Below are 15,500 nucleotides of genomic sequence, written 5' to 3'. Positions count from 1 at the left end.
ACATAGCGCGACGGATGCCGTCGTAGGTATTGTTAGGTATAATAAATTAGCCTAGAGCAAATTTGCAATGTCAGTTGATCGAGGTTGAACATGAATTTTGTTGTTTTTTTATACATATCGCAAAATTTTTACTGCAGTTTGTGATTAATCCGTGAATAAACTACGAAATAATAAGTGAAATACGTTTTAAAGAACATGATAACGTAAGTACTTACATACATACATTATGAAAGATTGTTATTAACCCCCCGTAACAATATACAGGTTGAGAAAAAAGTGGGCTAGTATACAAAATTTCGCCACTAAGATTTAAATTAGGGTATCGCCGGGGTTGTTTTTAAGGTCTACATTTTTTGGTAAACACAAAGTCTATACCGGGTGTGGCCTGTAACACGAGCAAAGAATTAAAACATAGATTGTACTCCTTAAACCGTGACACTTTTGTTCAACAACTTTTAAAAATTATGAATTATTTAGACTCCCTATTTTTCATACAAAATAAATATTAACTTCAATGGACGCCATCGCCACGCCATATCATTGTGATTGACGTTGCTTGTCACGCCTTAAATATAACAAAATTCGCAATTCATTGCGTCTTAGAATAAACTTTAAAGTGTATTAAAAATCAAACCACGAGTTATTTTTAAAAGTCGCTGAACAAATGCTGGTCAGTATGAGGAGTACAGCCTACAGTTTAATTTTTTGCTCATGTTACAGGCCACACCCGGTATAGTTTCACGTTATTAGTCGGTAATAGATGATTAAGATACAATTGACGGCTAATTGTAATCACAAATCAGTCCGGGTACCGCAGAAAATTGGCCCTGGGCCTTTGTAGCTGCGGTTAATATTAATTTAAAACCAACAAGACTGTTCAAACGCTGCCAAATCAAAGCCACCACCAATAGCTGCGATGTATATACGGTAGGGAAATACGACTGAATTTTAATTACCAATTACAATGGCAAATTGAACGGTAATTGAGCAAACTTCGTAAGAATTATGTATTAAATAGAAACAAAAAAGGCACAACTGCCGCCACGTTTAGGTCGTTTCGTGCTTGAATTAAAAACCTTAAGGGGTTCAATGGTTTACAAATAGCATGGGTAATAGTAGCAGTAGTTTCATTAACTGTGAAATTACGTCCAAAATACCAGAATAAAGAGATCGTTCTAAAATGTTGACAAATATTTAAAGACATATTTCGTAACCTTAAATATTATATTTACTTATATAATGACAAATATTTTTACTCTCCTGTATAGGTATTCATTAGAGTATTACATATTTTTTAGAACCTACCTACCTACTTAAGAAAATGTACGTAGTTTTAAAGTAATAGGATAAATAGAAACTTTAAATGGGTACCTTATAAGTACCTTAGAAACCTTTATGCACTTCACTGTACCCTTTCAAAGGGCCAACACAATGACTATAATTAAGTCCAACGATTGTTCTACTTACGATTCGGGTACTTAGCCCTTCACCTATCACGTTTCTATTTCGGATTGCCAAAGCATAAGTAATAATGATAGGCTGTTAGTCAATGTATGGCACCACTGAGAGCGGTTGATTCTAGCTAAAGTACATGTGTATTATGCATAAGCATAGGTACATTAAGTATAGATTACTAAAATATTAAACTTTTCTCTTACATTTTCTAAAGTCGCATGATAACGGGTTTGTGAGAAAATAAGGGCTCATACTGCAGGAGCGAGACTCTACGAGAGAGTCTTACTACCATTTTTTTATCTAACAAGTCGCTCACACTGCCGACCTACGCGAAACTTGATTGCGTCAATCCCAATAACCTACATAGACCTACATCTAGAGCGGAAACCTCTTATCATAAGATTAATAATATCTTAATTGCCTCTTGAAAGTGCAGTTTAATTAAAGAAACAAAACAACGTGACGGTTATTTTCACACGTTCTTCAAATTTCGAATTAAGTAATTAAATTTCTGTGTCGCGAGAAGTAGTATCGTAGACTTTATTTGTGCAACCAGTTGTATTTTTTTTACCGATGTTGCTGCAAAAATGTCATACGTATTGCTGGTAGAACTAGTTTAATTAAATGAAGCCAGTTTGCTTCTATTTAGCCGCATGATGTTCATCTTGAAAGTTACATAACATTTTAGATTTATTTATTTTCAAGATTTCAATGCTTTTTAAAAGGTTTGGACCAAAAGCGAATCCGATGTTTAGTTTATAAAGCAAGACAAATACGTGACACATACGAGTAGTAACTAATGGGTAAATTGTTTTTGATTGAAAACGTAAAGACTTACGGCTCGATTCGGAAAATGAATTAGATTTCTAGTCTACTAGACTTCAACAAGTTACGATACGGACAATTTAAAGATATATCGCGATTCTGGAGGTCCTCTTGAACGATTTCGACAAGTTATGACTTAGATATCCAAGTCACATCTAGTCGATATCTAATGTAGATCTAAGTAGTTGATCTCTAAATCGTCTCAAGATCTTGTGATTATCTCGAAATCCGAATGGTGTTATTTCCTAACATTATGAATTATCTACAGTAGTTACCTAACAGTAAACGCAGAAGCTTGATTCAAGATACATATCTCTTACCAAAGTGCGTCAGCCACCGCCGTGGGCAACCATTTAAGTTATAAAATAGTGACCATGCCCATTGATTACTCTTATCTAAAATGCATCAACGGAAATAATGTCGTGATGATCGATGCAAACAAACAAATAGAGTCGGACACTTAACCGACTAGTCCATTACAATTGACAGAGCGAGCCATTTAGCCATGTCAAGAGTCCGTGTTACAAAACGTAGTAGCATTAAAGTGCTGTTGTAGAGTGTGGACCCACCAGGTTAAGAAAACCCCCGCATCAATAGAAATTCTTTTGAGATTGAAATACAGATCAGAACTGAAAAGGGCATGAGAGCTCAAGTAAGGTTTGAGATAAAGAATGGCGGAGCCAAAGAGTTTTTCTTTACAGAGAGGCCGTTGAGATATTTGTATGTTTTTAATTGAACGGCGGGTATTTTGGCATTCAATCTGCCAGGTAATTAAGTCGTTTAATTTTAGGAATATTTGTGACAAATTTAATGTCTTAACGCATATTTAACACCTATAGGAAGCCTATAGGCGATCTTATATTCAGACATCCGAAATTTTTAAGCATTTTCGGTGCAGCGGAGTGGTGTTAACGGAACTGGTATAAACAATTTCAACCTGATTAATTAGCGTTAATTACGTTAATATTAACCTTAATTTACCATTTCAGTTGGAATCATACCAATTCCGTTAACGATGTCTGCTTATATTATATTATATTATATAAATATAAATGCATTTTACTATACTTTTCGAATTTGTTTTCTAGGGTTCCGTAACTCAAAAGGAAAAAACGGAACCTTTATAGGATCACTCGTGCGTCTGTCTGTTCGTCTGTCACAGCCTATTTGCTCCAAAACTACTGGACCAATTAAGTTGAAATTTGGTACACATATTGAAGTCTATGACCCAAAGACGGACATGTAATAAAAATAAATGAATTTTAAGCATAGGGGGCACTTTTAGGGAGAATATGAGAAAATTAAAAAACAAAGTTTTGCAAACCATATTGTGTTACATATTAAATAAAAGGGCTTATTTTGAGGATCTCAAATATATTTTTTTTATAATTTTATATGAAATAATTTAGAAGTTATTTAAGAAAATAGCCAAAAAATTACCATTCACGCCCATTACCTATATATTACTGGAAAAACGCATAAGAAGTTTGCAGTTAAGTGTGAGCCGGACTTAAGAGCGCTATTACATTTCGGCGTTGAGCGAGTTTAGGTATTTTACGCGCTGCGGCAGGCCGTGCGAGCTCAGTATGCCGATCCCTTCTACCACACTCGCACTACAATGATGGATTAAACATTCTTGATCCTTCGCGAAGCATATTGAAATCAACCATAACAACACTAACTGTACTTAACTTTTAAAGTTCTAAAACTGTTATTTGGTAAGTACGAAAATACTAAATGCAGTGCAAATGTACATAGGGGCTGTTCATAAATTACGTCATCTATTTTTGACGATTTTTGACCCCCCCCCACCCCTCAAATCATCCAAAAATCAAGCTTCGGATGAATCTGTTTCCTCCTACGTCATGTTACCATCATCCGATGTCCAGACCACCCCCACTCCGCCCATTTGAAACGACGTAATTTATGAATAGCCCCATACTCGTACTTATGAAGGTATATTACTCGAAAGAAATTATAGGTACCTACTCGCTTATTTACATGTTTCGTCATTGCATTTGGTACCTATAGGTTGTAAAGTTTGTATCAACGAGGGTTTAAAAACGAACTGGTACTGAGGATCTGATGATGATTAAGGTGGTCACGGATACCAATCAACCATGTAGTAACATGATTAGGCTCGTTTGATTCGTCTCAACAAGATCTTTGACACTGAAGATACACAGGGTCTGATGATGGAGCTGGAAGGTGGCCACGGGTACCAGTCTATCATGTAACTAAACAACTTCGTGTTTGGGCTCGTTTGATTCGTCTCAACAAGATCTTTCACACAAGACAGTACTCAGGGTCTGATGATGGAGCTGGAAGGTACCATTACCAATCAACCATGCAACTAAACCACATCGTGTTTAGGATCGTTTGATTCGTCTCAACAAGATCTTTGACACTAGGTGATACTCAGAGTCTGATGATGGAGCTGGAAGGTGGTGGTGGTGGTGGTTTAGTTGCATGGTTGATTGGTACCGGTCACCACCTTCCGGATCCATCATCAGACCCTCAGTACTACCTTGTGTCAAAGATCTTGTTGCGACAAATCAAACGAGCCCAAACACGAAGTGGTTCAGTTACATGGTAGACTGGTACCCGTGGCCACCTTCCAGCTCCATCATCAGATCCTGAGTACTATCTTGTGTCCAAGGTCTTGTTGAGACGAATCAAACGAGCCTAAACACGAAGTGGTTTAGTTGCATGGTTGATTGGTACCGGTGACCACCTTCCGGCTCCAACATCAGACCCTGAGTACTATCTTGTGTCAAAGATCTTATAGAAACGAATAAAACGAGCCTAAACACGAAGTGGTTTAGTGGCATGGTTGATTGGTACCGGTGACCACCTGCCGGCTCCATCATCAGACCCTGAGTACTATCTTGTGTCAAAGATCTTGTTGAGACGACTCAAACGAGCCTAAACACGAAGTGGTTTAGTTGCATGGTTGATTGGTACCGGTGACCACCTTCCGGCTCCATCATCAGACCCTGAGTATTATCTTGTGCCAAAGATCTTGTTGAGACGAATCAAACGAGCCCAAACACGAAGTGGTTTAGTTGCATGGTTGATTGGTACCGGTGACCACCTTCCGGCTCCATCATCAGACCCTGAGTACTATCTTAAGTCAAAGATCTTATTGAGACGAATAAAACGAGCCTAAACACGAAGTGGTTTAGTTGCATTGTTGATTGGTACTGGTGGCCACCTTCCGGCTCCATCATCAGACCCTGAGTACTATCTTAAGTCAAAGATCTTGTTGAGCCGAATCAAACGAGCCCAAACACGAAGTGGTTTAGTTGCATGGTTGATTGGTACCGGTGACCACCTTCCGGCTCCATCATCAGACCCTGAGTACTATCTTGTGTCAAAGATCTTGTTGAGATGAATAAAACGAGCCTAAACACGAAGTGGTTTAGTTGCATGGTTGATTGGTACCGGTGACCACCTTCCGGCTCCATCATCAGACCCTGAGTACTATCTTGAGTCAAATAAATACATATAGAATGTCAGGTCGTTTCAAATATTTTTAATCCTGTCCGGTAGTTTATTAAACTGTACCATTATAAATTATAATACTATAAAAACAGTGCTAGGATCAAAGTCTCTCGTTGCGGTTTACACGCACACAGTATAGCGTTTTACACGGCGCCCGCCGCACACAATGATAAAAAACCTCGTCGTCGCCGTTGAAAATGTGCGGAGCCGACCGACACACGTCCTGCCTCTACAAGCTCTGCCGCGGCACTGAGCTGGCGCAGCGCGCGTCATCGGTAATATAGAGTAGTTTTCAAAAAATTGCCAAAAAATTATAGTAGAATTTCATAAACACTAATGTATACCAACAGTATAAGCAAACGTTGCAGATTGCTTGAGTATGAAAATGACTTCGATATTAAGTAGATTTTCGTAGGAATTAACACTTGTTTCGGAGAGAAAATCGAGTTCGTTTTACTTTGATTTTCTCTTTCTCAAAGGTATGTCGGAAAAATATAGTTTGATATGCCTAAAGTACAGGGTATTAGTAATACAAAATAGCCAGGTTTAGCAGAGTAAAATTCTCAACATTTCCAAATAAGAGCTCGCCATTCAGTGCTTCACGGGGTTTTTCGGAAACGACCATCAGAAAAAAAATCATTACTAATTGAATAAGTCCTTTTTCTAATATTTACAACGATATTTATAAAGATAAGAAGACGCTTTTACTGGAACAAGTACTCATTGTTTCTAATAATGAGCGCAAAGTCCTGAATTTCGTCGACTAGTATCATCAATTTTGCATTATTTCGACTTTTATTGTAAGAGCGCTCTTAAGAATAAAAATTGCGAATGAGCTCTATCAGGGCCACAACCGCAATTGTTTACGTGAAACGTGGTGTGGACAGCTAGTGTGAAGGTCGAAGGCTAAGCTCTGCGTTGGGCCGAAGGCCTGAAGCATCCGAGAGAGGCACCGAATACCGAAGTTCGCAAATTGCGGGGATATTTCTCTTTTACTCCAATGAAACCGTAATTAGAGTGACAGAGAGAAATGTCCACAATTTGCGAACTTCGATTTTCGCGTTTATAGCCCTGTTATCTTGAAATAACAGAGATACCTACGCCTAACCAATGCAAAAAAAAATGTAGGCACTATGCTTAACCTCTCGTGTGCCGTGATTATTTTTTTCTAATATTTTCCTCGTACGCGGATCCGCGCTCGGCATACGAGGGCTAAATACTAGAAAAAAAATAAAAAATAATAATTGCATAACCTCTGGTAGCTCAGTTAAAAAACACGGAAAAGCCGGGCCGTGCCCCTAGCCAGCCGTGTGTGGAACAATTGAATGAATATTTGAATTTACCTACTTAAGAACTTCGATTTGCTCGCTCGTTCGAAAATGTGTACAGTACGGAACCCTTGAGACGCGAGTTCCACTCGCACTTGACCGGTTTTTTTTACGATGGATCTCTTGAGATGCAGTTATTGGATGCATTTAGGTAGTTTTGTATTTTACATTATAAAGTTTCACGTTCAAAGATCAGAGTGCACCATCTACATACATATTACGTTCCCTTTGTATCTAACATTTCAATCGTTGCGCAATCAAGGGCCAATTATTGGTGTGAGCCTTCGTGTACTGTTACCCGCTCATTAACATATCAAATCATATTAAAAACTTACATCTTACTCAGTCGTCACAACCAAAAGTCGAACAAACTCCATTCAACTTAAAGTTTACTTTTGAATTCAGCTTTCATCAGTTATATGAGCTTTTAAAATCAACCACGTCTACTGATGTGGAGATACGGCCTCGTTAATTTCTTTGTTCGAGTATTGATTGTTATATGATCGGCGATTGATTTTGGTTAACTAGAAAGTGGCCTAAGGGCTATTTATTTTTTGAGAGCCTTTTGAAGAGTGCATAATATATCTTAAGGTGAATTTTATATTGTAGGGTTTTGTAACCAAGCATGCAAAAAAGAACAATTCGCTACTTACTTCTTATTATGTTATGTCATTATCATTATGTTTAGAAGCTGTGGGGATATCAACCGGCTCCGCCGAGAGCCAACCAACCTTGTTGATGATCGATCACCGTGTATATAGGTCATGAATTCTCTCCCTATTACTTCCTCTTCCCTCTTCCCCTATCGCTTCTATAACTTCTTCTGCCGTCGCTTAAAATAGTAAAATATACTTTCTAAATCACATTGTACTTACAAGTCAGGTTCAACATCTGTGTAGTGCCCATCAGCATCCACCAGTCCCACTCTGATGGTGGGAAGAGTGTCGTCCTCATCGTCCTCTTCTTCCCCTCTCGCTTCTCTTGCTTCTCTCTCTGCTATCGCTCTTGCGGCTATCACCTGTAGACAAAAATGATATTTTTATTTTTGGCACGTATAACACGTATTTAGCCGGGCGGCTAAGTAACCTAATTCAGGTAGCTTAAAAAATTTAAATGGATAGGTTGGCATCGAATTCGGAGCCTCATAATATCTATATGAGTTGTATTTTAATGCAATTCCAGCTATTGATTTACTATAGGCAGGTACCAAATAATTATATTGTCAATGGAAATAATAAATGGGAGACATAAAAAGACTTTTTTTTTTAAGGAATAGGTATTATATCTACATACTTACATAGGTATAAGGGTAAAAATGAGGTTCTGTTAAAATAAATTGACAGAAAATGAAGAAAAATTATTAAATAATTTAACATGTTTAAAATATCCTTCTCCCGCGTATTACCGCTTTCTCGGTTGCACCCTCAACTTTATTGACCCAAACAAGGGAACTGTAATAGGTAACAGCAGATATATATTTGGAATTGTGAGGGCTCTCTTCCAGGAGGAGCCCGAGGTCCGCATTAGCAACCTAACCCCAAAAATTAGTGCAAGTACCTACCTAAGTACTACTGGGACTGCCATCCCTTCAGAACTTACAAACTCACCATGTTTTCATATTTTAACATGAACGGTTTTTATTTATAAAAAAATAAATACTATGCAAATACCTACCGAAAAATTATGCAAAACGTTTAGTATGTAAATTAAACCGCGATCCACCTATTAACCCTTCAACGTATCGCATAACTTAATAATTCAAATAATTATACCCAAAATTGACCTTTACTCGTATATGAGTACCTACTCATACCATATACCTTGGTCCTCATATCATGGGCTATTTTGCGTTTATACTGTTATAATAAACACAATCTCTACTTTGCAGTAACATAAGTCCTATTTTATTATGTATACCTACATAAATCACTTTTTACAATATGCAATATTAATTTAATCGATTATATGAATGTTGGTCAACAAATTCCTACGATCTGGTACAGTTTGGATATACAATTTTTAAACACGAATTCAATATCTATCATACTATTTTGTGGCAATAGATCATGAAAAAGTAGAATGACCCAGTTGCTATGTGAGCGTTGGCCATCGCCCGAATAGGTATGCTCACGATCATGTTAGAGTTAGACCAAGAAAATTCTGCAGCGATTTTGATAGCCTGCGCAGTGCTAGTGTTATTTTAAACGTCAAACTTCTGTGAAATTATGGCGTATAAATAACACTTGCCCTGCGTGGGCTATCAAAATCGCTGCAGATTTTTCTTGGTGTAACTCTACACACCTGTAATCTCCGCTGCGCCTGCGGTGTGATCTCGACGACCCGCGACCACCGCCGTGACTTCCTCTCGTACTGCCATTTGTCGCTGAGCGCGCATTGGTCATCGTCAGAATCGTTCTGTAAACAAATTACTCATATTAAAATTTATGTGCGTACCACCTGGATGCGCACAGTGGAAAAGGAGGCTGCACCAGTTGGCCTCGGCTGGGCGGAGCTGGAGGAGGCCGCGCTGGACCGCGAATAATGGAAATCCCTTCTGAGAGCCTTATGTCCCTGATGAGGGATAACAGGATATCATCATCTTCATCAAAATTTATGTGTGCCATTTAATAGGTAGAACGCAAATATCTTTGCGGTTTCATATCAACCTAGTTTGAGTAATTAAAAATAGCGTTTTTATTATTAAAGTGAGCACTTCCGTCCTTTTGAAAGCAAGTTTAATCGTTGATGGCAGCTATCATCAACGATGAAAGTAGTCCAGCAAAGTGCGACTTTCTGACGGCTCCAGAACATCAATTTAGTCAAACACGAACCCCAATTTACGGGATTAGGACGAACAAAGGATGTGAAGTGAGTGAAGCTCGGAAAGGGGTAAGATGAGAATTAGGTAAGCAAATACCTACTATAATTTGGATATTTAATATCCGAAATATTAAAGAAATGTATTATCATATATAGAAAGGAATCACACAAATTTCTAATTATTTTAAGTCCTATTCTGACTTATGTTTTAAGACTTTTAAGTTGTCATCAAATTAATATAATCAATAATCGCTCAGCTCGGTAATTGAAATGTGTAAAAATGAGAACGTGCGTTCTCAGGGACATAATATATTATTAAGACGAAATATTTATTTCTTGCTTGTTAGTATTTACTGGAATCTCAATTTGAAAAATACAGTTGCCCTGTTAACATCTGTGTAATAAAAACCTCGAAATAGTCAAGTCCCATTTGCGGGCTTACGAAACCTCGTGTTTCAAGGTTTCATAACAATGTTTAAAAATCGACAAAAATTTTAAAATATAATTAAGTAAGTAGTATGGTAGCAAGGTTTAAAATTCGTGAAAAAGTTGAAAATAATAAGTAGGTATGGCAGGAACAGCTGGTAAACGACTCCAAAAAGTTCGCTGATCTTCACATCAATCAATCAATCATTAATAACAACTAGTATACCATGACTTGGCGTTTTTTCTGTTCGTCATCCGTACAAATTGGAGAAGCGATGATGCGCTACAAATACCGAGTTATTGACATTGTGTGTAAAACGGCCAGTTAATCTTATAGACCAGGAGACGGGTGGATTAAGGACCACTTCGAAGCTTTAAAAATTATATCGTTATTTGACTTATTTGTGTCACGATGACGGTAAGATTTGTTGTGAGCAGAATAATTCAATTCAATTCAATGTAAACGTACAAAAATGCCATATGTACTAGTATATAAAGGGGCCCACTGATTAATAGTCCGCCGGACGGTAACGGCCTGTCAGTTAGAACAAAATTTTGACAGTTCCGAACAACTGACAGGCCGATACCGTCCGGCGGACTGTTAATCAGTGGGCCCCTTTAAACCCATTTAGACGGTTCTAGAACTTACATCATGCGATTTTCGTTACATAGCGGTGATAGCGGCATTTGGTCGATCGACTGAATTCATTGTACTCTGTGGTTAGCAATCTACAAAATAGGGTTTAACAGTATAAATATAAACTCCTTGCCTGCTATTAGAAATTTTGTAAGAAATTGGAATTAACGCTAAAAATATATTTGTTATGTTACTTAAAATCCAGACAATTGCAAGTCGGACTCGCTTACCGAGGGTTCCGTACTTTTTAGTATTTGTTGTTATAGCGGCAACAGAAATACATCATCTGTGAAAATTTCAACTGCCTAGCTTTCACGGTTCATGAGATACACGGCTCGATTCGGGAAATGAATTAGAGATACACTAGATATGAAATAGTAAAGATATGTGACGTTCCACGGCAAAAGGTACCTTATGGCGGCTGGCGCCGTGATCGGGAAATTAATTAGAGATTCACTAGATATGAAATAGTAAAGGTATGTGACGTTCCACGCCAAAAGGTACCTTATGGTGGCTGGCGCTTACGTCGCATAGCGCCGCAATAACATTGGAGCGGCGTTAGCGTAAGCGTCAACCGCCATCAGGGACCTTTACCCGTGGGACGTCACATATCTTTACTATATCGTATCTAGTTAATCTCTAATTCATTTCCCGAATCGCGCCGACAGCCTGGTGACAGACAGACGGACAGACAGACAGCGGAGTCTTAAAGTAATAGCGTCCCGTTTTTCCCCTTTGGGTACGGAACCCTAAAAATCAACCTAAACATAATTCACCAGGCTCGTCATAAACAATGTTGCTTTTGTAAAGAAATACACGTTGTTTAATTAAATATTAAGATTGTAATTTAGAAGGCATTTTATAAAGGTAAGCCTTGAAATCTCTGGGAAATGAAATTCACTAATGATGAGGAAAATGTTGGGTTGGCTAATTGGGGAAGATAGCTATTGCGTTTCATGGCATTTAAAGATTGTTTTACTCACTTGTCTTTACCGTGAGATAATACAGAAAACACAATCTCCATTAAAACAATGACGTGATTTATATATGTACTTTTACATTAAATACCACAATTCTTCGCTATAGGTAACTTACTATCTCTGTATCTTTAGGTATTTAAATAAAAGTAAACAAATAATTTTTACATTTTCGGGTAGGTAGTTATAACATTTACCTACATGTTAACCAACCAAATACAAAACCGCCTGGATCTGTCACTGAACGACCTGACTTTAACCTACATTATTTGATCATGTAATGTTTTCATTTAGGTACCCTCAACTGGCTTATTTAAGGGTAGCTTTTGTTTACTTTTATTTAAATACCCAGAGACACAGGCTATATTAGTTATTCTTGATAATGTATTTACGTAAAAATGGTGAACTTAATGCCATAAGTCACACATAAACACTAAAGGTTGGTGCATGTAAAATACAAAATCGAATTAAAGACTATTGACAAATACACTAACAAAATTATAATTATTAAAAAAAATATAGTACTTAATTTAATGATATGCCAAATTTTTCTAAAATTAGTATTGTAAAATTTTGAACGATACTCATGTTCCTAGTCGGTCCTTAAATTGTGTCACAAAGGTTTTTACTAAAAATGTTATAGATACATTTCCCTTATTATTCACATACATACCTACATGGTTTAAAAGTTTATTTTATGACACATTAAGGTAAAAGCACCAATGATCGACGCTGCACCAATGTTCGACATGGCACATATGTCAAAGTAATAATATAGTTTAAGTTTGAACAACGATTTTTTTTCTTTATTCAAAATTAATTTCTGTCACTTTGACCTAAAGTACTTATGTCGAACACTGGCTAAAAGTGTCGATCATTGGTGGTTTTCCCTTACTTACTACATATTTCAACGTAATTTATTGTCTCAGTTTTGCATAATTTTATATTATATTTGAAAAATTCATGATAAAAACACCCCAAAAATACGCGCTCTGTACTTACTTAATGAATTCATTCATAAATTCTCCATGCAATTTCGCAGCTCACTGTACGAGTAGCTGTAATGTTTGAGGAACTGTAAACGATTTTCTAATCCACTGCTACTAGTCAACAAGGAGGATAATCCTCTTTGGCCCCAACCTTTACATTAGTGACAACCATTTTAATTGGATTTCACTTCACGCTACTAAACGAGCGTACTTATATCAATACATATGAATAGGTGTTTCGTCGTTTTGCATTTAAAAGCGTAACAAGTCACATTGTAGAAGTTGATGAGGTGTGCTGCTTAGTAAAGATTCGGTTGTATATTTAATTGTAATTATCAGAGTTTCACTTATGGAAAACACCTACACTAGATAATAAAACCGCTTTTAACAAGGTTTAAGATCCAGCAAAATATGAACAACTTGTTATGTTGTTACCGGGGATCTTACAAAAAATTAAGCAACAAATGAAACGGTATAAAAAAAAAAACATTATTCTGTTTTCTCACGCATTTTTAAACCTGTCACTTAATATTTTAATTTTAAACTACCGGCATTAATTAGCACTTATTATACCCGTTAATTCCTAACGGATCGCGTGACCTGTCAAATTATAGGGTTTAGAAATAGAATTGATGGAGTCCATTTTAAACGTTCTCACGCAGTATATTTCTGGCTATCTGAATTTATTTACGATGTTTCAAGTGATTTGTCAGGGTGTCTATTGTTTCCCAAATAGTTTTAAATCATAATGTATTGTTTGTCCGAATTTTCGTTAGTCATAATTGGTTTTTCTCAGAAACGCGTAACTTTTCAGGATTGTCATAAAACGAACATAACCTAACCTAAGCTATCTATAGAATAACCTTACGAAAATCCTTAAAAGTTAACGGTTTCAGTTTTATGACTAACGATAGTATGACAAACAATACATTATGACTTAAAGCTTTATGCGAAACAAAGGGACCCCGATTTGTCAGTATCGTTTTGAAAATATTGTGAAGGTCTTTACGTAATTTTAGAGATTACGCATTTGTGAATGCTTTTAAGCTGAAGAATTGACGTTGTTATAAATTGACATTTCACGTAGAGTTGCTCATCTCACGACAAGCTGCAAAATGGCTGTTAGGTACCTCCTACCATTACATTATTGTTCAATATCAATTCATACACCTCACGTGAACTCTGGCACTGGCAAAACGTCGGGACAACGCTAGGAGGAAGATGATGATCATACGTGAATTTTTACCTACATAAAAATATACTATCACGTATATTATACTTATACTTCTAGAGCTAAAATTAGATTTGCAAGCCTTATTCGTTATTTTCACACCATTTCATAAACTTATCTAAATAATGGATTACGTTATTTAACTTATGTAGGTAGGCGTTAAATTCCATCGTTATTATACTCGCGCCACGTAGTCCTGATGGACGCACGTAACAGAGGCAATTTTAGGCATGACCGATCTTTTGCACTATGGGAATAATCGCCTTGCCCTTTGTATCTAACTAGCAGTCTCTTAAAACGCTAATCTGTGGTATGATTATCCATTGTGATGCTTAACAAGTATGTTTTGGATCTGTTTGTTTATCTGTATATGTTCGTTGGTGGAATAGTAGGTCTTAAATAAATAAAATATTCAAATCAGTGAAGAAGATTTCTCGTTTAAACTACAAATACATTTTTTTCCAATTCCGTAGTTCGGAACTGCGTCTAGTCATTCTTATTGCAAAGCCATTATCTTATAAAGACCATTAGGGGTTTTCTCTATCTTTATATTACAAAGTTAAATGAATGTGATGATCAAATGATGCTAGGTGAATCCTTACGATAAAATGTTACCAAAGAGAAAGGTCACAAGTAAGTTTAGGTACACACAAAAAAATATATGATACGTAAACATCTTCACTTTATTTTTCAAAAAATTCTGACATATTTGATTTTTGCCACTACCTACTACCTCAGTAGCAAGTACCTAGTAACGTGTCGAAACCTTCGAGCAACACCGGTTTCCGACACATCGGAAGGGAGGGGCCCAAGCGATATCTCACCGTACAAATCTTTCTGCCCTTTTTCGCGGGGGGAAAGGTGCACACAGTCGCACTTCTCACACACTTACATACAAAATCCAATCTGTAATGACGACACAAATACATAGAAAATGACACACGTCAAAGACAAATCTTGCAAACCTCGATCTCTTTTTATGTACGGACGAGTGACAAGTGCCACAACACGCACACTAACACATTTTCGTTGAAGTATGTTATTGTATTCTGAGAGATGAGAAGTCGGATTTGTCGCTCGACCGATCCGCAATTTGTACTGAGCGAGCAAAATCGATAAATCCAACAATTACATGAGACTAAAATATAATAATTGTGTTTGAATGTAATTAAACGTATGATATGTAAAAAAAAATATTACATGTGAAATGTAACACTTTCTTTTTGTAAATTTGATGTCCCCGACCTCTTTTTATAACAAAAAACCGAGCAAACAGGCATTTTTGTGCAGCAGTGTTCACGCGCGCGT

The 15,500-nt window shown here is 36.9% G+C and overlaps 1 protein-coding gene across 2 annotated transcripts in view; it reads right to left on the bottom strand.

Annotated features, from left to right (window-relative positions):
• The window catches only part of LOC134794818 (rho GTPase-activating protein 7), a 318,807-nt gene that overhangs the window by 19,404 nt on the left and 283,903 nt on the right, over positions 1 to 15,500 (bottom strand). For both annotated transcript variants that reach the window (XM_063766619.1, XM_063766627.1), the window contains exons 4-5: positions 9,414 to 9,527; positions 7,988 to 8,130 (exon numbers count right to left, since the gene is read on the bottom strand). In XM_063766619.1, the coding sequence (XP_063622689.1) occupies positions 7,988 to 8,130; positions 9,414 to 9,527 (257 nt within the window). The remainder of the gene's footprint in view (positions 1 to 7,987; positions 8,131 to 9,413; positions 9,528 to 15,500) is intronic.

The sequence above is a fragment of the Cydia splendana genome, chromosome 1 (genome assembly GCF_910591565.1).
Source record: "Cydia splendana chromosome 1, ilCydSple1.2, whole genome shotgun sequence".
In the NCBI taxonomy this organism is placed as follows: domain Eukaryota; kingdom Metazoa; phylum Arthropoda; class Insecta; order Lepidoptera; family Tortricidae; genus Cydia; species Cydia splendana.
The sequence above is the reverse complement of the archived record's forward strand: the minus strand, read 5'-3'. Positions and strand labels throughout refer to the sequence as shown.